Source organism: Melanerpes formicivorus, unplaced genomic scaffold, assembly GCF_026170545.1.
Source record: "Melanerpes formicivorus ecotype bairdi unplaced genomic scaffold, bMelFor1.0.p_v2 SCAF_51, whole genome shotgun sequence".
NCBI lineage: Eukaryota > Metazoa > Chordata > Aves > Piciformes > Picidae > Melanerpes > Melanerpes formicivorus.
The window spans coordinates 3,314,088-3,338,622 of NW_027142403.1; the positions used below are offsets into that span (position 1 = coordinate 3,314,088).

General features: G+C 43.1%; 1 protein-coding gene across 1 annotated transcript; it reads right to left on the reverse strand.

The window, feature by feature from the left end:
- Nucleotides 1-763: 763 nt before the first annotated feature.
- TBX19 (T-box transcription factor 19) lies at nt 764-24,508 on the reverse strand. The gene is made up of 10 exons (XM_068160647.1): nt 24,334-24,508; nt 24,108-24,250; nt 15,630-15,856; nt 8,941-9,205; nt 6,940-7,074; nt 6,085-6,146; nt 4,931-4,992; nt 3,986-4,174; nt 3,334-3,466; nt 764-2,679 (listed from the first exon to the last, which is right to left on the reverse strand). Exons 3-10 carry the CDS (start codon nt 15,824-15,826, stop codon nt 2,445-2,447), a joined length of 1,278 nt encoding a protein of 425 aa, XP_068016748.1. The 5' UTR covers nt 15,827-15,856; nt 24,108-24,250; nt 24,334-24,508; the 3' UTR covers nt 764-2,444.
- Between the last annotated feature and the right edge of the window lie 27 nt (nt 24,509-24,535).

Here is a 24,535-nt window from a genome sequence, read left to right on the forward strand (position 1 = left end):
GTTAGAGCTGACAAGGATTGGATTGCTATCAGGCCACAGAGGTTTTTTACACTCTGTCAGCTCCTGTCTGACCAATGCCTCTATCAATAAAATGCACATCTCAAGCAAATTCATTACTTTGCTTTTAGGGGATAGCAGGACAAGTCAGTAAAACTAACAGTGCCACTGAGTGTATCTTAGCACAGTGTCTTGCCTGCAGCAAATCTGAAAGGCTAGATCTGGAAAGTCATGAAGATTCATAGCACTAAGAGCACTTTAAGGGGATGGTTCAGGGCCAAAGTAATAGAAGATGAAACAGGCGCTTGCTGAGTTCACCAGACAGATGCATATTTGATGGTCTGGATGAAAATGTTTTCCTTGCTGTTTCCCCTAATATTTACCCAAACCAAAATGCTGCCCCCAGAGCCTGTATGCAATAGATGAATATTCACAGCGTTCATATCGCTGTATCTGACAGAAGCAGAAACACCTCTGTAGAGACACCAGCTCACAGGAGCTTCGGAGAATCTCTCTTCCATACCTATGCTGAGGAATTCCTCTTTGAGGGCTATCTATCCAGCCTCTATCAATGCTCATGACTGGAAAGAAAAGTGAATTGCTGCTGGGTAATTAATTGTAGTAGTACATGAGTTAGCTTGCATTGTTTGATTTCCCTCTACAAGAGATCAAGTGGTAGCACTCTTCTCCAAGAAGGTAATAAAGATTGCCTGAGGAGGTACAGGGAGCAGCAGGTATATGAAGACAAGGAAGATTGAGGGACAATTGTTATTAACTACAACACACTAGTAGTTAGAAATCCCAGACAGGATCAGGCCTCCACTATGCTAGATGCTGTATACTCACACAGGATAGGAAAAGCTGAAGCCTGAAAAAGGAAGCTGAAAGAGACAAAGGGTGATTGGGGAAACAGGTACAAAGACATGCAATACCATGCTGAAGAGCACACAGCCAGTCACCAGCTAAGGAATAGAAAACTCCTGTCCTGTCAATTTCCTTCTGTCAGACCTGCTTTAAATTGCTCAGAGCCTGTTAGGTGAAAAAGACTGTATGTGTGTTTACACCTTGGAAAGGCACTGAGGAGATAAATACATCATGTATTCATATTTTATTTGTACCCTGTACCTGAAGCAAAGTGCAAATGCAAGATGAGTATATTTTCTATCATTTTTTCCCTCCATCCTTTCAAAAATAGCACATACCAAAACCATTGGAACTTTTCATTTCAAAGACTGTCACATCAGACTATAGATGCTAAACTACATGCCCTTCACCCTGCTGCCACAAGGGAGCCACTTTCTCAGCTCATGCAGATCTGATATCCCCACAGCACACAGACAGCAGACAGGAGCTGGAGGAGACAGAGAATACCATCTCCAAGTGGCATTAAGGTGCCAGACTAATTTCATTCCCTGAAAGGCTTTGCTTTAAGTACTGTGAAAACCTTCATGTGACAGATTCAGAAAGCCTTCAAAGCAGCACTATCCCTTCAAATTACCAGCTGGGAACTTGCTCTCAATTTCTCCCAAACTCTGCTTCTAGTTACAGAAAGGACTTTTAAAATGATAAGCAATATCCCCCTGCCATATCTGCTTCCCTCAGTCCCATGTCTCTGACCATTTCTTATGTGACAAAGAATCAAAACTAATTACAAAGATTCACTCTGCAAATAATCCTGACACATAAAGGTTACAGTAATAAGTCCGTTCCCACAACATTTCCTGTCTTTGCATTATGAGTTTTGGCTTCTCTGGCACAGAGGAGGTACATGAAGGGAAGCGATGTTTGATGAAGTTGGGTTTCTGCATACACATCCCTGCTCTGAGCTGCAATTCTTTCCCTCTGCACTCAGCACTGGTGAGGTCACACCTTGAGTATTGTGTTCAGTTTTGGGTCCCTCACTACAATAAGGACATTGAGGTGCATGTCCAGAGAAGAACAACTAAGCTTGTGAAGGGCCTTGAACACAAGTCTTATGAGGAACATCTTAAGAGGAAGCTGATGGGAGACATCATTTCCCTCTACAAATGCCTTAAAGGAGATTGGAGCAAGGTGGGTGTCAGTTTCTTCTCACATGCAACAAGTGACAGGACAAGAGGAAACAGCCTCAAGTTGTGCCAAGGGATGTTCAGGTTGGATGTTAGGAAAAATTTCTTCACAGAAAGGGTTATCAAGCATTGGAACAGGCTGCCCAGGAAGGTGGAGGAGTCACCATCCCTGGCGACATTTGAAAGATGTGGGGATGTGGTGCTGAGGGATGTGGTTTAGTGGTGGTAGTGGCTGAGCAGTAGTGGTGGGATTGTGAGCTCTAGGTGAATGGTTAGACTTGATGATCTCAAGAGCTTCTTCCAACCCCAATGGTTCTATGGTTCTAATTCTAGGGAATGGCTTTCCTACAACAGTGTCAGTCTTGTTTGGCTAAGCTTCCCTCCTGAGCCGCCGGTCCATTAAAAGGAGTGTGAGGATGTCCACGCAGAGTCGGCTAGCCTGCCTAGAGAGGCTTCCCCTTGTGTTTCCATGCTGCTGGACACCATTCCCTGCCGAGGCATTTGGGCTGATGATGCAGTGGGTAAGGGGACATTGCCCCTCAGAAACATGCTTGAAGGGCTGCTGTTCACCTCGCTTCCTGGGTTGGCAACATTGACAGCACTATTGCTCACTGTCCACAGGCAAGGGTAGTGGCTGGAAGAAAAAAAAGGCAGTACAGATTGAATGTTTTATTTCAAAGCATCTTCCCCAGCACAAGACTCACCACAGTGAAGCCAAGTGTGTTAACTGCTAACAGGTAGCTATCTAAATTTAAAGACTTGCAGGTGATTTTTCTGGAAGCTAAATCAAAGAAGAAATGTGTGCATTCATTTTTGGAAAAGAAAGGGAAATACTTGATAACTAATTGACTCTCTAGGTCTAAATCCCAGCCATAACTACAATTGTTTACTACTCTATTAACAGTATTTTCTTAACTGAGCATGAATCAGGTTGTTACATCCCTGCATGGGAGAAGTGTCCTCATTTTGTGCAGGAGAGTAGTGAGAAGTATCTAGAGAAAAAATAGTGTGGCTTTAAATTGCTCACAGATTGTAGATACCAGAGTTTTATGTGGCTGTTCCAACGTCCTGGTTTTCACCAGTGCAAGGGAAAAACAAAGCCCACATTGATTTCCGAGTGGGAGATAAGTAGCCTGTTGTAAAGATCTGTCCAGGAATCGAAAGCTGAGCACTTAGGACCTGTTTCGAATCCTGGGCACCAATTAACACTTGGAAGAAAGTGTGAATCACCAGGGCAGTTCTACAAGCCTCACTCCTCCTAATACTAGCAGTTCCCCCATAACCTTACCTGGGCCCAGGGCTGGCAGATCCCTTGGCATGTGGCACTGAGAGCAAATTAGCATGTGGAGAGGATGGCAAAGTCCAGCCGTCGTGTCCTGAGAACACCTGAAGATTATTGCTGGAGCTCTCCAACAAATTAACTTTGAGGGCAAAAAAAGCAATAAAGAAATCCTTAGAGACTTTTGCAGAGATACTGTCCTAAGTCAGCAGAACACCAGTAGGCCTGAAGAAGCAATCTTGTTCAAGGTAGAGTCAATTTCTGCCACTCTGCATCCAGATCTAGAGGGTAAAAGGGACTCAGAAGACATTCTGACAATGCCATGTTCCTAAGGGCTGCTTTGATTCGAGAGTGCTTCACCATGTGACATTTAAAGAAGGCTTGCAATGCTGCTCTTGTATAATTTGGAGCTGTATTTTAAGCAAGATTATTCACTCTCATAATCAACAGCTACAGTGCACCCAGCTCTTTGTACCTCTTGTTTGGATGCCTTAAACATACCCTGTGCATACAGAGTTCAGTGCAGTTTGTAACAGGGACTTATCATGCCATTTCCTAGCCTCAGCTCTTGCTTTTTCTAATGCCCATGCTAACCTCTAGCAAGGGTCAGGCAGGCAGAGGGTGTGTTCTCCCTGGAAGCAAAGGAGTGTTACAGCTGTACCTGTAGGTGAGTGATTTCTCTGCACGTAGGGAGGTGGGTAGGGAGCAGCTCGATGCCCTCGCAGTGCTGAATATCTCTCACAGCTATGAGGAGTGTGTGGAGCTGGCAGAGGCAAAGGTCCAGTGTACTGGTAATTAGAACTTCCTGATGGACACATTGTATCTGGATTGGATATCAACCAGCCACCCACTTGGAGGGGAAAGAGAGAAGAAAACCATTATTGCATGAAGCACTGGAGTACAATAAAGAAAGTAACCAGCCTTGTTGCAGAATCAGCTGTGCCTCAGAAACACTGAGCAGATTCCAAGGTACTGGTTTATGGAACAACTGAAAACCAACAAAAAAACAACCACCCCTAAAAAAAACAGAACAAAACAAAACCTCCACCAGCACTAAAAAAAAACAAGACCTGAAAATAAGTGACAGAAAATGTCACAAATGTCAAAGAACAAATGGAAGAAAACCTGACTATCATTACGACAGTCATTATCATTAGAATACTCATGAAAACAATTTAGCACCAGACACGACAGAGTTAGATAATAGTTGATGGTCTTAAAGGTCTTCCCCAATTAAAATGATTCTATGATTCTAATCACAACCTCTGATCCTCCCTTTTTTTTTTCTGCCTGTTCACCAATGAAAGGTAATTTCATAGCTGACAAAAACATCCACATTTAAAACAGGAAAAGAAAGGGGGGAGAAGGCCCTAAAAATGTCATATATCACCTTGATTCTATATTCCTTTTAATACTGAAAAGGGGGATCATGAGGAAGATGATCCCTCTTGCTATTTCCTACTGTGACAGTTCTTCACTCCTTCCCCCCCTGAACACAGTTCAGGGCTCAGTGAGTGACTGATATGATTCAGTTAAACAGGACCCATTGTCTCAGCACCTATCATATCACACAAAACATCCAGCCAACATGAATAAAAACCCTTACAGTGAGAATATGTCATATGTTGACCTTCAGAGACTGTTTCTGGAGCATCCTTGGGGTGGTTTCTGAAAAGCAAAATACTGAGTGGCAAAACTTCTCATTGAGAAATGACAAAAGAAAGTTAAAAGCAGAACTACTTGCTTTTAAAAGGAGGGAAAGTAAGCTAAAAAGGAGGGAAATCCATCTTTTACCACTTGTTAGGCAGTAGACTTTTCTCCAGTCTGCCATAAAGGAAACAGGAACTTATGTTTCATGGTATACATAAAAATGCTCCTAAGTTCATGGCAAATTTGAGGGCTGAACCCAGAATTCTATCTATGGGCACTGTTCCTGCTTCCACCAACAACCCTCAGTCTGGATCCCCTACTCAGAACAAGGCAGGGCTCTCCTTGCCCTCCCAGCCAGACAAGCCAAAGGCATCCTTTTCCTCCCATGGCTAGAAATCCTGACACTGAGTCACCACAACTTCTTAAGTGGTGAGAGGAATGGAACAAAATACAGATCCACCTGTGGCATGTAGGAGACCTGACCTGTCAGAAGACATAGCAGGTCCATGCAAAATTTATTAGCAGTTGTGACCTGGAATGAATCATTTGGCTGCCTCTCTGCATTAGCATGGATGATGGAAGTAAAACTTTGAAATATAAACCACAATTTGTTTCTGATGGAAGCATCTCTACCATCTCCCATAGTTATCACCTACAGGTTCCTTTTAATAAATGCATCATACCTAATCACACACATTAAACAACAGCAGTCCAATTACATTACAGTGACAGTGCAATTTCATCTTAGTTATGCTTTTCAACATCTGCAGTTAACTTTTATTCTCCCTAAGCTATCAATTTGTGGGATTCACTATAAGTACCATGTAGAGAACATAGAAAGTATGTGACTTCCCTGGGGAAGTTCACATCATATAATTTCAGGCTTCTTGTTCAGACAGTGCTAATCCTAAGATCTCCAAGAGGATGTTTTCACCCAATTCAGACCCTATTGTAATCATTACATAAAGAGTCTTCCCACATCGATGGAGTGACTCTGGAACTCAGCAGAAACAAGACTGACAGTTAAAACTATGGCAACACAAAGTGAAAGATAAATGATATAACTCAGTGTATCAAAACACTACTGGAGAAAAACAAGAATTAACTCACCTTTCTTTTGCATCCAGGAAGGCTTTTGCAAAGGGATTATACTTGATTTTGAGAGCTGTTATCTTGAGTTTGCAGAAAACAAGGCATGTTAGTGAAGGCCATTTGGAATAGAAACTTGACAAAACATCTTCCAGAGTAAGCTAAATGGAGCTGGCTTGGTTAGCCTAACAAAATATATCCCCGTGCATGATGTTTTCAGGGCTGGTTAAGAGAGAGCTTTGCTCACTGCAGAGTGCTGTGTATGGATCAGTGCCACAAGCAGACCAGTTGCCTAATGTAATAGTCCAGTCTAGCAAATCCTGTGGGATGGTGGGCCTTTTCATCAGGATTTCAACACTGAACTTCTACCAAGCATGAATCAAATCTGCAGCAACACTAGCTAAGGGGATGTGACACATGAGTTAGCAAATGTCACAATCCAACACATCTCTTGGTAACAGTTTTGGGGTTGGGAAGAAATTTTCTCATGGAATGTTGAGCTGTTCTACAATTGCATGTATCATAAGGAAGGGGGAGAGATAGAGTTATCACTGGAACTATCAGTCATTCCTGGAGAAAATGTTGGACTTGACTGCAGGGAGCTTTTGCAGAAAGGGATTGGGATGTCGGGACAGATGGACTGGCCTGGAATAGCCACAGTAGGATATTAAGCTTAGCTTAGTACTGCAGCCTGATGCTACGTTGGACAATGTCCTACTGCAGAAAGAAGGCAGAGTATTAGACTGGATGGAGCACTGCACTGTGTGGGAGCAGTGGGGAAGCAAGGATCAGCCTGTCCATGCTAACCTTGTAGCTAACAAACTTTTAATATATCTCATCATGATAACCAAAAACATCAGTGTGGAGTCTGCCTACCTCTTCATTTTGATAGGCTGTCACAGCTATGAACTGTGTCTCAGGGAAGGAGCAGTTCATCACCATCCTGTGGGGACCTCCTACACGAACTATGTGTACCTGGGGTTCATATTTATGGAGGGAGTTCAACATTATCTGCAGAAAACAAAACACAGAGACAGATCCCAGTGCCAGTCTGCTATCCCACTGCTGCTCTCTCACTCTGGCTCTATAACAGATGTCACTGATGAACCCTCACCAGTCAGTGATTTCTGAGAGCAGGGCAGGTGCCTTCCTCCCTTCTGATGAACCACAAAGCCAAAAACAGGAAAAGAAATTAGGCTTCACAGGACTTGGACTTAAAAGTTTTGATAGAGCTTCATAGTGAATATTCATATCAGCAACTATGGCATTCAAAGCATGAAGTTTCCACTGCAGTGTGGAAGGGCTGTTGCAAGAATAAAGGGGCAATCCCTGTCCTGCTTCCACAATCTGAAAGATTCAGAATCATCATCACAGACATTAGGGCTAGGAGGAAGTTGAAGCAGTCACCTAGTCACCTTTCTGAAGTGTATCCAAATGAGGCTTGGCAGATGTCTCTAATTCAGCACCAAAAGCTGTGAATAGCACTGGTTCCACAACACACCTTCTTCAAGAAGCTTATTTTATTGCTTAATTCCCTCTACTGCCAGATAAAGGTAGTTTCAGACAAACAAACAGTGCTTTGGAAACTGCTGTGTGCTTACCTGTGTGTGTATATAGATGAAAGAATGCCACCGTTACCATAAAGCACTTCCAGTCAGCTATTACTTTCTAGTAACACCCCAGAGAAGGAAGGTGAAACACAGGACAGGGATGTGGTTTACCTTGAGACTGTTGTCAAGATTTCAAAAAACTAAAGAAGAAATCAAGGAAATCTTCAGTTGTTCCTTATTTAGTGACTTCTGTTTCAGTTCTGTCTCTGATCTGTCTTTTCCTCTCCTGCTTTCCATTTGTTCCCTCTCCATCGTGTGTGTGTATGTATGCATTGTGTTCCCTGTTTTTTCCCAGGCTCTCTTTGATCCTCCAAGTTGGTTTCCTATAGATTTTTTTATCCCCATGCAGACTTTTCTGGGGGACAAGAATCTGCAAATTCAAATCCCATTCTATGCTCTACCATAAACCTTGTGTGGTGATTTCAGGTGTGACTTAAGGAAAACCAGATCATCTTTATGTTCTCCAGGCTGTAACAAAAACTGAGATGATGTCCTACCTAGTTAGGGTGCTAGGCTGATGGAGGTACCTCTCAAACCTAATGGGAACAACAAACAGCGAATGTATAATATTCACATGAAAGAAACTGATTCTGGGCTGACAAGCATCATCCAATGTAGGAGTTTTGTACAAAACAAGCAATTGAACAGAAGGTCTTCTGCAACATTTTGCCTTTAGATGCATCATCAAAAACAAAAGACAAAACAAAACTAATTTTCCTGTTTGCATTTTTAAGGGGTTCAAAGAGAAAGTCACTTATTCCTGGTACATGTGGTTTCTTTCCAAAGGCCAAAGCTGATTCAATAGAATATTGATAATTATCATGATGCAGAAGCAGACATAGTAATTATTTCATTTAGGAGCAGCCTTTTATTCTGCTATCTGACTCCTGCCAACATTCCACTTACACCAAACAACATGGGGGAACACAACAAAAACCTAATACCCGTGACCATTTTTTTCCCCCTGCTCTGAAGTCCTATGTAAAAATCCCCAGCACACAAGACCAACTCTGAAAAGCCCCCTGATGATTAAGTAAACCACAGCACTCTGTCTCTCTTAACATCAAGAAGTCCATTAAAATCTGAAAGCGCCAATTAAGGCCTGTTTATTCCTGTTTACATTTGGCCTCCGGAGAATAATTGGCATCTGTGGGTGAAGAGGCCTGAAAGGGCCTCTATAATTACATAAATGCACCCTTGATATTTCTTGATTGGTAGGGGCTTGCAATTGAAGCCAAGAGGTGTATGGGGAAACATCAGACCATACCTGCCCACTCCCATTGAGCTTGTTGGTAAGTTTGACTTTGCTGAAGGAAATGGCAGCTTTCATCCAATGGGCCCCAAAGTTGGGAGAGTCTGGGTGGATGTAGACACAGCTGTGGTTGGGTGGCTCTGGTTTCCCAGCTGGCACCCATTCTCCGTTGACGTACTTCCAGCGGTGGCCATCAGTTGGGGCGAAGTCCAAGAGGAAGGAGTACATGGCATTGGGGTCCAAGCCCGACACACTGATCTTCAGCACAGGGAACATCCGCCTGGCCAAGAAACAAAACCGGCAGACACCCTTGCAAGCTGGTTTTGGAATACCTCTCCTCAGTATGTTAATGAACAGATGCTCATGGATAAGGTCAATCTAAAACCCATCCTCTACTCATTAAGATGTCTCTTAAATCATAATCCTTCATTTTATTTGTATTTCATTTCAGTCATTGGGGGGGGACAAACAAACAAACAAATGTTATCTCTAAAGCAAGCCATGAAGGTCTTGACTGTACCAAGAGTTACAAACATTGTGAACTGTGTGTAGCATCAGTAGAAGCCATAGGGTCTGGACATGCTAAATACATCCTTAGGTGTGGGACAATAAACAGGACAGAGTTCAGTATTCAGTATCACTAAGGTTGGAAGAGACCTCAAAGATCATCGAGTCAAACCCGTCACCACAGACCTCATGACTAGAGTAAGGAGGACACTACTGCCCACTGCAGGCTTGAACTCATGACCTTCCCATTAAGGGTCTTATGCACTACCAACTGAGCCAGTAAGTCTGAAAATGTCTGAGAAGGTGGAATTCTGAATGGATCTGAACCACAGATCCATTGCTTTAACTGCAGAACACCATTACAAAGTGATCTCCAGAGGTCCACCATTCTACAATGCTATGACTCTAAGTGCATTTCTTCAGTGCTGAAATTCCCCTGCAGTCTGTCCAGTGGCCAAGCCCCACATTTTCTGACTGTGGATACATTCTCTGAAACCATCCTGCAGTCTCCAGCAATCAGGACATAATCCCAGCCAGGTATTCATCAGAGTCCCGTTAGATTTACTGACTACACTACTCTGTACAACAAGTGTTTCTCCCTTCCTTTGAAGGGATGGTCATATTCCATAATCTTTGTGAGCAAAGTTAATCACTTTTCTCTCTCTCATTTCCTCTGGTTCTTGTGTTCATCCCAAACATCTCCCACTTGTGTAATGGTTTCCAGGTAGTGCTATGCTAAAGGCCTCATAACTCTCCTATAGTTTCCTTGTCTAAAAACACTTCTTGACTTTCTCGGGGTTGTGTCAGGCTAGTCTGGCATTACTTAAATCTAATAAAATGCCTTTTAATCTCATTTTCCATTGCCTTCCACGTTTTTCAATACTCTTTCCTTCAAAATACATCCTGAATTCTTAGTACAGGGATAAATCTAAATGTCTGCAGTTAGCTGAAATGTCTGTTCTCCCTTTGTTAAGTGCAAGTGTTCACATACTGTCCCACTACTATAACATAAACCTCCAGTTTGAGAAGTCTGGTTAAACTCCTTGCTGTTCTCCTTGCACTTGTCAGTTCTTCCAGTAATTTGGTCCCATTCTTCCATATTCTCTGACCCCAACAACTTGATCAGGTTCTTCTGCTTTCAGTTCCACCTTAGATGCAGTGTTGCCTTTTACTAAGCTCTAAACATTCACAGATTCACTGATTGCATTGGGTTGGAAGGGACCCTCAAAGGTGATCTTGTCCAACCCCCTGCAGTGAGCAGGGACACCTCCAACTAAATCAGGCTGCCCAGGTGCTGAATGTCTCCAAGGATGAAGCCACAACCCCATTTGTCTTTCAGCCTTCTATCATCTTCCCAGTGCATTTAAAACTGAAATACTGCCCTTGTTTGGTTTTGGGGAAATGCTCCCTTTGTGCCTAAGGGTCCAATGCCAACTTTTCTCTATCCCCTTTCAATTTTTTATTCTGAGATTTGCAGCAGCTCACAGCTAGACTTTCAGCAGTTCTCTGACTGTCCCAGTACCTGTGAACTCTACCATACAGCTTTGATTTGGCATCTTACTGCCTGAAAGTCTAGAATTAGGGCTCCAGCTGAAACCATACTCCAGTGATATCCAGCTGTGGATTGCTAACAATCTCCTGTGATACCCCACTCACCACCTACCTTTCTGGGCACCTCTATACAGTTCTTGATGTATGCATTCAGCACCTTCTGCTGACAGGAAATGAAAGGATTTGAGAAACTTGAGATTTTTTTTTTCATCTAATATAAATACTTGGTGATGTAGGACCAGTGCAACACTAAGAAAGACAGAATGAACCATGATTTTTCAGACTAACTAGAAACTTAGCCAAAGATTTTGATGCTACATTTAAGGTGTCTTTCTGATCAGGATGCACCAGCTATCACAGAATTGTCAGGGCTGGAAGGGACTTCAAGGATCATCTAGTTCCAGCACCCCTGCCACGGGCAGGGACACTTTCCAGTAGATCAGGTTGCCCAGAGCTACACCCAGCCTGGCCCTATCAATCTGGGATGTTATAAAAAGTATGGATGTGTTGCTCCCTGCACGTCCCAGAATTCCTAAAGTCAGTCTTCAAAGTAACACCCTGAGCTGAAACTGAAGTGGAAGGGAGAATTCATCCACGTGAAAACTTAACCTCACTGGATTTCTCAGAACTATTTGTGTTACGTACAGGTTAATCTCTCTGCCCCCAGACATTTCTCACTTCCTACTTGAAAGGCTTGAGTTTGTCCCCAAAAGACCTACAGACTAATGCCAAAATGATAGAATTATTAAGGTTGGAAAAGACCTTCAAAATCATAAAGTCCAGCTGTAACCCAACTACCATGTGCTATGCTAAGCTATGTCCTGAAGTGCCACATCTACACTCTTCTTGAACACCTCCAGAGGTGGTGACTCTACCACCTCCCTGTGCAGTCTGTTCCAATGCCTGACCACTCTTGCAGGAAAGAATTTTTCCCTAATATGCAGTCTAAACCTCTCCTGAAGAGTATACATCACCAACAACTCTAACCTCCTGTACCACAGAGATCGATTATAGCACTTCCATGTGTTCATTTGCTTCACACACATTTAGTCCTCACCTCAATTGGACCAGAATGTCTTTACTGTACAGATTTTGATGACAGAAAACTTAATACATCACTTGTTCTGCTGATGGCTTTACTGTTAAAATCACATTTCCCTGTCTTTTAGCATGGCAAATAATGATCTCTCCAAATATTTCAGTCCAAATGTTTGTTTCAATGATCCAACAGGCCACACGTGACCTCCATTTCTGCAATAGCAGAGCACTTCAGCCTCTTCAATTTATTTAGAGCAGATCTGCTACAATTACTCCACAGAACAGAACTTGAGTAGGAAGATGTTTGATATCAAACTTGAATGTGTAGTAACAGGTAAAGTTGCTTTAGCACTTCAGCCTGAAAAGGGCTTCTCTCCTCCTAAGACATGCTTACCTGCATTAATCCACTGTGGATTAATATCCTCAAGTGCAGAGGGAAACAGTGGCATCTTCCTGCCTCCAGAAGTGCAAATTGTTAGGATAGTGCAGAGCTACTAGTGTACAAACACTGAGAGAGAAAACCTGCTCAGTCAGAAAGCAGTGTGTGACATTGAAATGCCAACTGAACACAGTTAAGTCTGAATAAAATAGGAGACTGATTCCTGCCACATCAACTGCACCCATCAGGATGTATTTTGTGATACAGCATGTGGTTTGGATTGACTGATGTCTATCTTCTTCAGAAAAGAAGTGTGACCAGCAGGACAAAGGAGGTGATTCTCCCCATTTACTCTGCTCATGTGAGATTCCACCTGGAATACTGTGTCCAGCTCTGAAGCTCCCAACACAAGGACATTGAACTGCTGGTACAGGTCCAGAGGAGATCCACAAAGATGATCAGAAGATTACAGCACCTCCCCTACGGGGACAGGCTATGAGAGTTGGGTCTGTTCAACCTGGAGAAGAAAAGGCTCCAGAGTGACCTTATAGCAGCCTTCCAGTACCTGAAAGGGGTCTACAAGAAAGCTGGAGAGAGACTTTTCACAAGGCCTTGTGATATAACAAGAGGGAATGGATTGAAGCTTGAGGAGGGTAGATTTAGACTGGATATAAGGAAGAAATTCTTTACAGTGAGGGTGGTCAGACACTGGAACAGGTTGCCCAGGGAGGCTGTGGATGCCCCCTCCCTGGAGGTGTCCAAGGCCAGGCTGTGGATGAGGCTTTCAGCAGTCTGGTCTAGTGGAAGGTGTCCCTGCCCATGGCAGGGGTGTTAGAACAAGATGATCCTCAAGGTCACTTCCAACCCAAACTATTCCAAGAATCTATGAATACATCTACCTTCCCTGTGTACCTAGGCACATGGCTGTGGAAGGTGATTATAGTAATGAAGTACAACACAGCAAGAGAGATGTATCTCTGTATTAACAGTGAAGTTAGTTCACCTAATTACAACATTTTGGACTCTGGGTACCAATTAGAGATAACTCCGTTACAGCAGATAGAATTCTGCATGCTAGAATTTGACACTTGAGAAGCACTAATCAAGAAGCCTTTCATTCTCTGGGATTCTCCTGCATCAAGTTCTGGTTTAATTCCTGATTTTTGCTTAACAGCTTGTCAGCACAAGCTGTCATAGCTTCCACATGCAGAAGTTCAGACTGGCTCTTCTTGTTCATTGTAGAGCTGTTTTCAAAAGCATTCATACATACACCCTTCAGATAGAATGACTTGAGTTAGTTCTGCAGATTTAAGCAGCAGCAGTATTAGATCAATATTTTTCTTTGCTATTGAGAATCCCTCTGGACATAATTACTAAACAATATCAACCCTGAAAAAGACTCAGCACTCAAAAGGAAACTTTCAAGTTTGTCTCATTTTGAATAGCATGGAGTTGCTCTTTGCTGCAGGCCACTGTCTGCAGTTCCTTTTTTTGGTGTGCTGATGTGTTTGTTATGGAAGACACCTTCAGAAATGCAAGACATCCCTTTCATAGTTCCTGATGCCACAGTCAGCTTTTGAAAGGATTTATGCAGATGACAGTGTGCCATACTCCTCATAACTTTTATGTTTTGAAATTGCTGTAGTTGGATCCTAATTAACACATCCCTGCCCCTGCAGAAATTATGGAGCTCTCACTGGCTTTAGGAAGAAGTGCAGTAAGTGAGAATAAAGAAAAACAAGGCAGCTTATAGAATGAAATAAAGACTAACTGGACATATTCAAATGATGAAAGATTCCCTTATCATCATAAAAAGATTTAATCTGTGCACTCACCTGGACATTTCAGAGAGAGCTAGTACTACCATGCAGTGAAGATTTATTTTAGCTGAAAGACACTGAACAAAAATCCCTGTTGGTAACGTGCAACTCTTTGCACTAACTTAATTACTTTGAGGCAAACCTCTTTTACCTCATTTTTGGTCACTTACACTGCTAAGGAGTCAGTTTAATCTACCACACACTAAACAAAAGTCCACTCAGAAGTTTGCTGCAGCCTAAGAGCAGTTTTTAAAGCAATTGAAATGAAGCAAAAGCAACTTCTCAGTGTGAAAAGAACCTCCGAAGATTTCTATCCCTGAAGGTTGTTGGGAGGAATCAGAAGGGCAGTAGGGAGTGTTACAGCAAGAGCTGAAATTTGGGGAAGGCAGATGTTCTCTCATAAAAGAAACCTTGCTGAACCAACAGACTAGATTTTTCTCCTTGTAACAGCTTTCACCTGTGTCTCTTGTCAAGATACAGTCACCGACACTATCCTCCACAGATCTGGGTGGGAGGGAAGGGGTACAGGGAGGGTATGTGAAATAAAAACCTCAGTACCACTATACCAGTGAACCTTATTTTAGCAGCTGCCTCTCTTTTATCAACTAGACTCTGGTGTCAGCCCAGTTCAGAGCAGAACCTCTGTGGAAAGTCTCCTACAAGCCAGTGTCTGATTCACATTGAGAATCCTCCTCTCCAGGTTTTGCACTCTTTCCCCACACCTTTCTGTGTTCTCCAAACAGTAAGATGTGTGATGCTTTTCCATCACAATATTTTGTCTTTCTAAAACTGTGTGTGTTAACCAATATTCTGCACTTGTTTCTTAGGGCATCAGCAACAGCTATAGAGCAGCACCACTGGGGAACCATGCAATATGGGCTGCACATACACACCATATATGGCACAGCTTTATTGTACCTCCTTCTAGTACAGATTGTTCATACAAGCTGTTAGTACCCCAGGAGACAGAGTGATAGGAACTGCAGCTGGAGATAACAACACCAATCTGCTTCTGTACAGTAATTTGAGGTCTACAGGTAAGCAGTTTGCTAGTAAAGGCTGATGATTACTAGTACAAGAAGTCATGCAAAAGGTTTTGAGAGGTACCATCTATTCCCTTGCAAAAGTTCCCTTTTCATGCAACCTTAAGTCAGTCAGTGTATTTTCCTGTATGTATTTTGTATATTTCACAAACAGGAATAAAGGGTGGCAGGAATCATTTAGCAGTGACCAAAAAGAGGCAGGAACACCCCTGTCTGGGTTTAGGGGGCTGCACGGCTGTAGGCATAAAACTGTTAATGTGCTCATTGCAGTTCTTTCCGGTCTGTACACACAGTTTAGTCTTGAATCACATAACCCCCCTAAGTTGTCACCTACACTTACCCCACAGTGCTGAGTGGATCACTCACCTGCCATTCTTGGTCACAATCATCTCATTAGTGACTTCCCTGAATCTCTGCCAGAGCGTCGCATCCTCTAGGACAACCTGGAGCTGCTTCTCTGTGGGGTCGCCTTTGTCTCTCCCAGCCCGGAGTTCACTCTCCACCACGCTGAGCAGCCTGGAGACAGTGCAGTCGCTGGGTTTTTTGCAGCCCAGGTCTGCCATGATGACTTCACACCCAGAAACTTCAGGTGGCTGTTAAAAGACAAAAACAATGAGCGAGAGAAAAAGCCCCGAGTGGGCTCATTGGGCACCTTCTGACAAGCGTGCTCTCCTCGCGCTCGCTCCTGCCTACCTCTCTCCCCTGGAAGTCCCAATGGGCAGTGACACCAGCATGTGGAGGTTTACGCGCACACTCCACACAAAAAGAGGACTATCTCCTAATTACCTGTCAGACGGTCAGGTGGGTGGCAGGCTGATGACTCAATTGGCTGCCTTGAAAGAAGAGTCCTCCATCCAAATTAGCATGCTTTTATCTTTTTTTTTCCAACCTGAAGTGGGTCTAATTGTTCTGCTTGAGAACCGGGTTTCCATTAATGAAAATTGTTTCATTTCCAGACTGAAACAATGCATGGAAATTGCGTTCATGCTGATGTGGGCTCCAGCAGAAGGAGCTCCTAACAGTCAAGATAGTTACACAGAGAAGGTAGTCTTTAAATGTTTCCACCAGGCATGTTGAATAAATGCATTAACCTCGTTCCCCTATGCTTCTAAATCAAAATGTGATAGCAAGAGACCCTTCCATGCTGAGGTTTCAATGCAGAAGAAAAAGGTAGCACCCCTGCGCTCCACCATTGATGCCTACTGTGTCCTTTCCTTGGTCCCACTGTCATGCACAAAGCCCCTGTTGCTCATTACAAGCAGCTGAACTTCCCTCTGGCTGCATTCCCAGGGATAACCCCCATGCATCTGGCTCTGGGTATGAGCATAACTGGCTGGCATTGCTGACGTTTTCAAGGCCCACCTGATACAAAAGTTCCCTCAGTATCCTTAAAACAGGCTTTTCCTCTTGCCTCAGACTGAGACCTTCTCTGACAAGCCTACTCCAACTGCATGTAACCCACAAAAAAGCCACCATTTGGTCAAGGACTCCAACAACTTTGGCACTCAGCATATGACAGAGCTGAATTTGGTTCCATGCCAAAGGGTTGAGTGGAGGCTACATGAATACCAGTGGCTGGTGAACACTGGACTTCCACACAAAACAAGGCATTTGAGTGCCTAATTTCTCCTGATGCATCTAAGCTGTGATAGCCTCTGAAACTTCTGGTCTATCAGGCATGACATAGTCAGTGGCTTGATTATGAGAACATCCTGTTGGAAATAATTTTGAGAGACATGCACCTTGTAACTAGTTACTGAGAACTTGCATTTTCTTAATGCAAACCACCAATCTATAAATCACCAGTGTGATGTACAGAGACAAGGAAGAGTCTGGTAAACTTTGTAAAAGAGGATTCAAGTTAAACCCATCATTTGACAAGGCTCAACAGACCCTGCAGTCAAAAATCTACCTAAGCAGCAAGGGCCAGAGCTTGTTTATTTGTGTTGCATGGAACCTTGTTTGGCAACTGGTCCTACCAATCCCTTAAACAGAATACAGCATTAACCAGGTTGGAAAATACCTTCAAGATCATCAAGACCAATCTATCACCCAACACCATCTAATCAACTAAACCATGGCACTAAGTGCCTCACACCCAGTCTTATTTTAAACACTTCCAGTGACAGTGACTTTACCAACTCCCTGGGCAGCACATTCCAATGGCCAATCTCTCTTTCTGTGAAGACTTTCTTCCTAACATCCAGCCTAAACTTCCCCTTGTGCAGCTTGAGACTGTGTCCTCTTGTTCTGGTGCTGGTTGCCTGGGAGAACAGATCAATCTCCACCTGGCTACAATCACCCTTCAGGTAGTTGTAGATGGCAATAAAGTCTCCCCTGAGCCTCTTCTTCTCCAGGCTAAACAGTCCCAGTTGCCTCAGCCTCTCCTCATAGGGCTTGTGCTTCAAACACCTCATCAGCTTTGCTGCCCTTCTCTGGACACATTCCAGCAACTCAGTATCTTTCCTAAACTGAGGGGCCCAGAGCTGGACACAGCAATGTGATGTTCTGCTGGATGGGAGATGTTGGGCAAGAACCCTTTATTCCCAGTAATCTCAGCACCATTGGAAGGTGCAAGCCAGGCAGGTCTGAGATATTTTTTACATCTACCACATCTTCCCTCTCTTCTTATCAGCTTTTATGTACCTTTTAATTGTCAACTCCTAATGAAATTACCTACATTACTTCATGAGCCTTGTGAGTTACACCAGAAGTGTCAAACAGCAATTTAATATCCATTCCACTTTCCCTTTAGAATGACTGGAGAATGTATTTTAAAATCTAGAGGGTATTTAGGAACTTGGAGCCCTGCCACTTTGCATTTGGAAAAAGTAATTGCATCTCAGGTAGTATGTTTGTGTAATAAGGAATATGTTTATGTCTGGGTTCTCCTTTTCCACTGCTGAAACATGAGAGAGAAGCCACAACTGTCATTTTCCCTTGCATGTGATCAAATGTCATAGCAAATGCACAGGAAACTTGGCCAGTCTTTAGTTTCATTATATTGTAAATGCAAACAAACACAGAAATCAGAGCTGGTTGAAGCTCTGGGTGGAAGTACTGTGTAATTTCAGGGTTTCAGACAACTTTAAGCCACATACATCTGTATTACTTGGGTGTTTTGGTAGGGTTTTTTAGTGTTTTTAGAATCAGTTGCTCAGAAATCAGGAGATTCAAAGTCAAGGCAAATGCAGGCAGCATCTCCCAGAACTGGTAATATGTCAGTAATTACACTCAGCTGTATCTACAGACAAATGAAAAGGAAGCAGCTTGAAGTTGTAATGGCCCAGGTCTGCCACAGCACACCAAGCAGTGTGATGTTAGATTAGAGCCTCCAAAAATCAGATCACATCTTCTTCCTCAAGATGCTTAGATCTTAAAGGAAATCAAAAGCATGTGTAAAGTGGTGAGCAAAAATGAATTGGAAGTGGAGACAGCCACCAAGCAAAGAAAGGGAGGTTCTGCCCTGAGTGCATTTCTTGCCCAAAGCACTCCAGGGACACAGATGTGGAGGTGGAAGGATATATGGAGATGATAATGGACCCATTCCAGTAATGGGCTGGGAAGCAAGTTTTTCACCAAGACTGGATGTCTTACAGCTAGTGTGCCTATGGGAGAAGCACAAAGGGATCTGCTTTGGAGTCCCATACTCAAATTTTCATCCTGCAGGATAATAAAATGCACTTTCAGATACTAAAAGTAAGTCACACCTGGGCACTTATGGTTATTACTCACACAGGGTGCCTGATGTTTGAAAGTCTTGTCTCCCAGAGGAAAAAAAACCACCCACAAATCTAGTCTCTTAAAATACCTGACTTTCATACAGTTTGAATTTTAATTTTATAGCTGTATTACCATAGCTCATGTGGACTGCAACCACAACACCTCCTAAAATGAGAGTAGTTACCTGGGGTTGGATAGAGGGAATAGCCCAACTTCTATTATCAGGGTGGGGAAGGGTGTTTCAGCTGTAAGATTTCAGACTGTGAGCAGCTGATGATGTGTATAGCAACATATCCAGAAGGCACAGCTCACCACTGACAGATCTTTCCAACCAAGAAGCATTAGCCAAAGAAACAATGAGTTTGCACATGTGCAGGCAACCAGCTGAATGTGCTTGGGCCTGAGATTTCACACATCCAGACCCATCCCATGCATCAGGCTTTGTCACATTGTACACTGTCTCTGCTTCATGCAGCTGTCATGGGAGAGGGCTGCAGAAGAAAACAAATAGACAGATTCAAAGTTATTTCCTTACTGTTAACTTTTCACTGTAAGAAATACTAAGAGTAGAAATATCTACTTTGGATGTTTATCCTGTTTTAAGAGAAGTAAGAGACACCTTCTTATGTCCCTCTGTTGACCTAACTTTGAGTACTTCCAAAGCAAGCCTTCTCTCTCCCACTTTCTTGCAAGCTTAATTTACAGATACTGAAACTGAGGCACAAACAGATTAATGTCACTGATCATAAGCATTGCCAAGGCACCAAGAATAACCCATTCTCCGGTGGCAGGGGCATTATTTCTTGGGCTGGAGGTTGACTCTCTCTGAAGAAGAAAAGTAGTTTGCATTACAAAGTGACACTGTTAACAAGAGCACTGACAATTATTGCCACTGCAAGTGGGACAGAGGACAGAAGACTACTACCCCTCTTGCACTTGTTTAACTAAGCAAGCAAATCAGCAGGGGCAAGAGACAGCAGAAGTGTCATACAAAATGTACAATGTTGTAATCACTCCTTGAAACCCAGCCTGGAGAGCTGGGCACTACCAAGCTCTAATTTAAAGCCACTGCCCCTCATCCTATCACCACAGGCCTTGGTAAACACTCCCTTTCCATCCTTCTTGTAGGCCCCTTTTCAGGTACTGGAAGACCCCTATTAGGTCTCCCTAGAGCATTCTCTACCCCAGTCTGAACAATCCCAGCTCACTCAGCCTGTTGTTGTAGGAGAGGTGCTTCAGCCCCCTCATCATTTTCATGGCCCTCCTCTGGACCCAGTTCATCTGGTCCATGTCCTTCTCACGTTCAGGGCACCAGAGCTGGACACAGTACTCCAGGTGAGGTCTTACAAGAGAAGAGTACAGCAGCAGAATCACCCCTCTCAATCCTGCAGAACTCACTGGAGTTTATTCAGCAAGCTATAGCAGAAAAAGCAAAATGGTATTTTTGACTTTTTAATTAAACTTGTTGTAAAACCACCCTAGCCACCAGCTGGTGAGGTACAGGAGAAAGAGAAAAAAAGAAGGAAAAAAAACCCAAAGAAAAAAGGTAATTAAAGAGGCCTTCCTTGCCTTGACATTGGATAGCTGGTTTTGGCCTTTAGGTGCATGTTTCCAAATAAAAGGCAGCCCTTCATGAGCAGATGAGATCACAGAGAACAAGACTCACTCTTTCCATCTCCAAAGCTTCCACTAAACCATCCAAACAAGTAACCCCCCTCTGAACATTTAGTCCCAACAACACAGGGAAATGTAACCTCCATCACCATGACACTCCCAGGAAATCAACACCTATCAACTACCACAGAATAATTAAGAGAGGATAAAAAGACAGCTGCCTTCCCTCTGATTTTTAATCATGGATCCATCCCCTCAAGAGATTGCTAGGTTAGAAGAGACTTAGAGAAGATTAGCCTTTTCATTAATGTCAGGGGGTGAGGGGATAGTTTCAATAACTTCCACCAGGTATGGTTTTGGCGGTGAGGCAGGCAGCTTGTTCAGGCAGTACCTCCTCACCTGTTGTTGTAATTGAGATTAAAACTGAGATAAATTCTGAGCCCAGAAAGAAGGCTTTAAAGAACAACCTTTCTTCATTTGAAAAGGTTTTATTTTTAATGATCCTGATGTAGCTAGGCTGTGATAGATTCAAGTTAGTTTCAAACAATAATTACACTTTTCCCTAATGTGTTTTTCCTACTTGAATATCTTCAGACCCGTCTCCAGACATGGCTTAGTGCCTAGAGCCTTAGTCCCCATTTTTAAGATCAGAAAATAATAAGGAACTTAAAAGACTATAAACAAACTTGCAAATTCTGCTTACAACATCTCATTAAAAAAAAAAATAGTAACAGGTTTGGTGTTTAGACTGGGGAAACTAAAAATGCACTTTTGTCTTGGATGTGCAAGTCAAAGCTTTATTGCTGCTGTTGTTAATGAGAAGAATAGAATAGAATAGAATAGAATAGAACAGAACAGAACAGAATAGAATAGAACAGACCAGACCAGGTTGGAAGATACCTTCAAGATCATCGTGTCCAACCTATCATCCAACACCACCTAATCAACTAACCCATGGCACCAAGCACCCTGTCAAGTCTCCTCCTGAACACCTCCAATGATGGTGACTCCACCACCTCCCTGGGCAGCCCATTCCAATGGCCAATCACTCTCTCTGTGTAGAATTTCCTCCTAACATCCAGTCTGAACCTCCCCTGGTGCAGCTTGAGACTGTGTCCTCTTGTTCTGGTGCTGGTTGCCTGGGAGAAGAGTCCAGCCCCCACCTGTCTACAACCTCCCTTCAGGTAGTTGTAGACAGCAATAAGGTCTCCCCTGAGCCTCCTCTTCTCGAGGCTAAGCAAAGAGTTAACAAGTTGCTCAGTTGAAGCATTTGATTCAAAGTGATGAGCTTGACACCCTGTTAGACACAACTAGAAAACACAGGAGTACCTGCCCCTGATAAAATAATTTCACTCCACACACTTGGAAGCTGCCCAGACCTGTGGTGAAATTATGTTGGCCAGCTGATGATACTTTCAGCATACCATTCTTCCACTACACCAGTGTTACTCCACTATTGCTTCTCCAGAGATTTTAAAGCACAAACTCTCAGGAATAACCTCTCCTGGAGATGCCACAAGGGAGCCCAAGAAAAACTTAAAAGGGTTTTAAATTGGCTAACTTCAAATATCAATCCCAAAGATTGGCAGCTTAGATCTGCTATTCTATGCCTAATTAGTCAGCTTTGTTCAGAAAAATGACAAAATGGAGGATTTTGTTCCCTTTAAGTATCTCCAGCTCTTCATATCTGGGCAGTTAACAGGTCTGTACCCTCACTGACACTGCAGCCAATGCTTAGCTCAATAGGAAAGGTTCAAGTAAGAGAAGGAAATAACCATCCACCTCAAACTTTGAACTTCTTGCAAACCAGACCTTGTGGGAGAAGGGAAAGGGGCAGACATAATGAGCACAGAAGCCTTACAAGTTTTGTCACAGAAGTTGGAGGTGGTGCTGATGGCTCTGCCCCAGTATTTATAAATGACTTTTGAAGGTCAGATGCTGCAGCACGACTGATAAACCCTTTTAGAGTATTTCTAAGGAGCAAAGTCATCCACAGAATATGCTTTCCCATGAGGACAGCTGATTATTGTTTAGAGGATGCAAATGAAGACTTAATTTTTATATTTTCTTAAATACTACTCAGATATTGACCTCAGCACAAGAAGAATAGAATAGGAATAGGAACAGAACAGAAAAGAACAGAACAGAAAAGAACAGAAACAGAATAGAACCAGACCAGGCTGTAAGAGACCTTCAAGATCATTGTGTCCAACCTATTATCCAACACCACCTAATCAACTAAACTATGCAACCAAGCACCCTATCAAGTCTCCTCCAATGTGGCAAAGTTCAACAGATTTGTCCTATGCAGGAGTTTCAAAGAGGCAAGCAAAATAGCTCTAAGCTATTTAATATGGAAAGGATTGACTACCTGTTTAAGACTCAGATTCACAGCTGTCTTGATATGAAATAGATAAACCAAGCTGTCCTGGCAGTCCTTTGGAAGCTCTAACCCTTAAAAAAAACAAAGATAAAATGCAAACCCCTAGGTTTCCATATTGCAGGAAGATAGGCTGCTGGTTCTGTGGAGTTTCCTGTAGGACAGCAATTTCAGTCCAGTCAGCTTGAAGACAGAGCTTGCTTAGAAGAACAAGAAAAGTCACAGAAATTTTAAGTCTCCCACAGCACAAAAATCTCAACACCAGCCTTGCAAACAGAAGAAGTACCTGCTTTGGTTTGCTCTGCCAATCAGAAGGAAGTTTAATGTACAGCCCTGTTACACTGCCAAGGAACATTAAAACCACAAGTGTTTGGATGCATACTAGGCACAAACTTAAGTGGATGTGCTTTCTGAAAGTTTAAAAAAAACCACAAAACCCAACAAAGTAATTGCCTCTAACTACTTTTAACATGCATGCATAAGCCAGCAGTGTGCTCAGGTGGCAAAGCTGACAGCATTCTGGCCTGGATCAAGAATAATGTGGTCAGCAGGATCCAGGGAAGTGATTGTACCCTGTTCTGTAGTCATCACTGGTGAGGCTACACCTTGAATCCTGTATTCAGTTTTGGGTCCCTCATGCCAAGAAGCACATTGAGGCACTGCAGCATATCCAGAGATAGGCCTCAAAGCTGGTGAAGGGTCTGGAGAACAAGTATTCAGAGGAGTAGCTGAGGGAAGTGGGATTGTTTATTCTGGAGGAGGCTGAGGGGTGATCTCATTGCTATCTACACCTACCTGAAAGGAGGCTGGAGTGAGGTGAGGATTGGCTCTTCTCCCTAGTATCAGGTGACAGAATGAGAGGAAATGGCCTGAAATTGTGCCAGGGGAGGTTTAAATTGGCTGTTAGGAAAATTTTCTTTAAAGGAGTGGTCAGGCACTGGAAGAGGCTGACCAGGGAGGTCATGCAGTTACTGTCCCTGGTGTTCAAGAAACATGTGAAGATGGCACTCCAGGATGTGGTTAACAGCCATGGTGGTGTCAGGTTGACAGTGGGCCTCTATGATCTTAGAGGTCTTGTCTAACCAAAACAATTCTATGATTCCATAAGTCACTGTCTTTTTACTTACACTGCATATTGATGTACACTGGATTTATTCTACAAAGAAGAGTCAGAGGCAAGCTACTTCATAACTCTCATCTTTGATGAAAGAACAGCACAAGGAATTATTTGCTCTGTAGCTTGGTCTAAGCCAATAGCTCACTGGCACATCTAGGATAAAAAAGATAAATAAGATCTTAAGACAAATAAGCAATAAAAAATTCTTATCCCCACCCTAACAACTCCAGTTTTACCAGCTGATGTCTGGGTGCATGCAGCTATGCCAAGAAGAATCTGATTGAGCTGGATATACGCTGAGTGAAGCAGCTGCACAACAGCGGTGACACAGAAACTTCCATCAGCAGTACCTGTTGTGTGCACAGCAAAGGAGGCAAGCACAAGACAATCACTTTTTCCTTTTTTTTCAAACAAACAGAACAAGAAACCAGCACACAG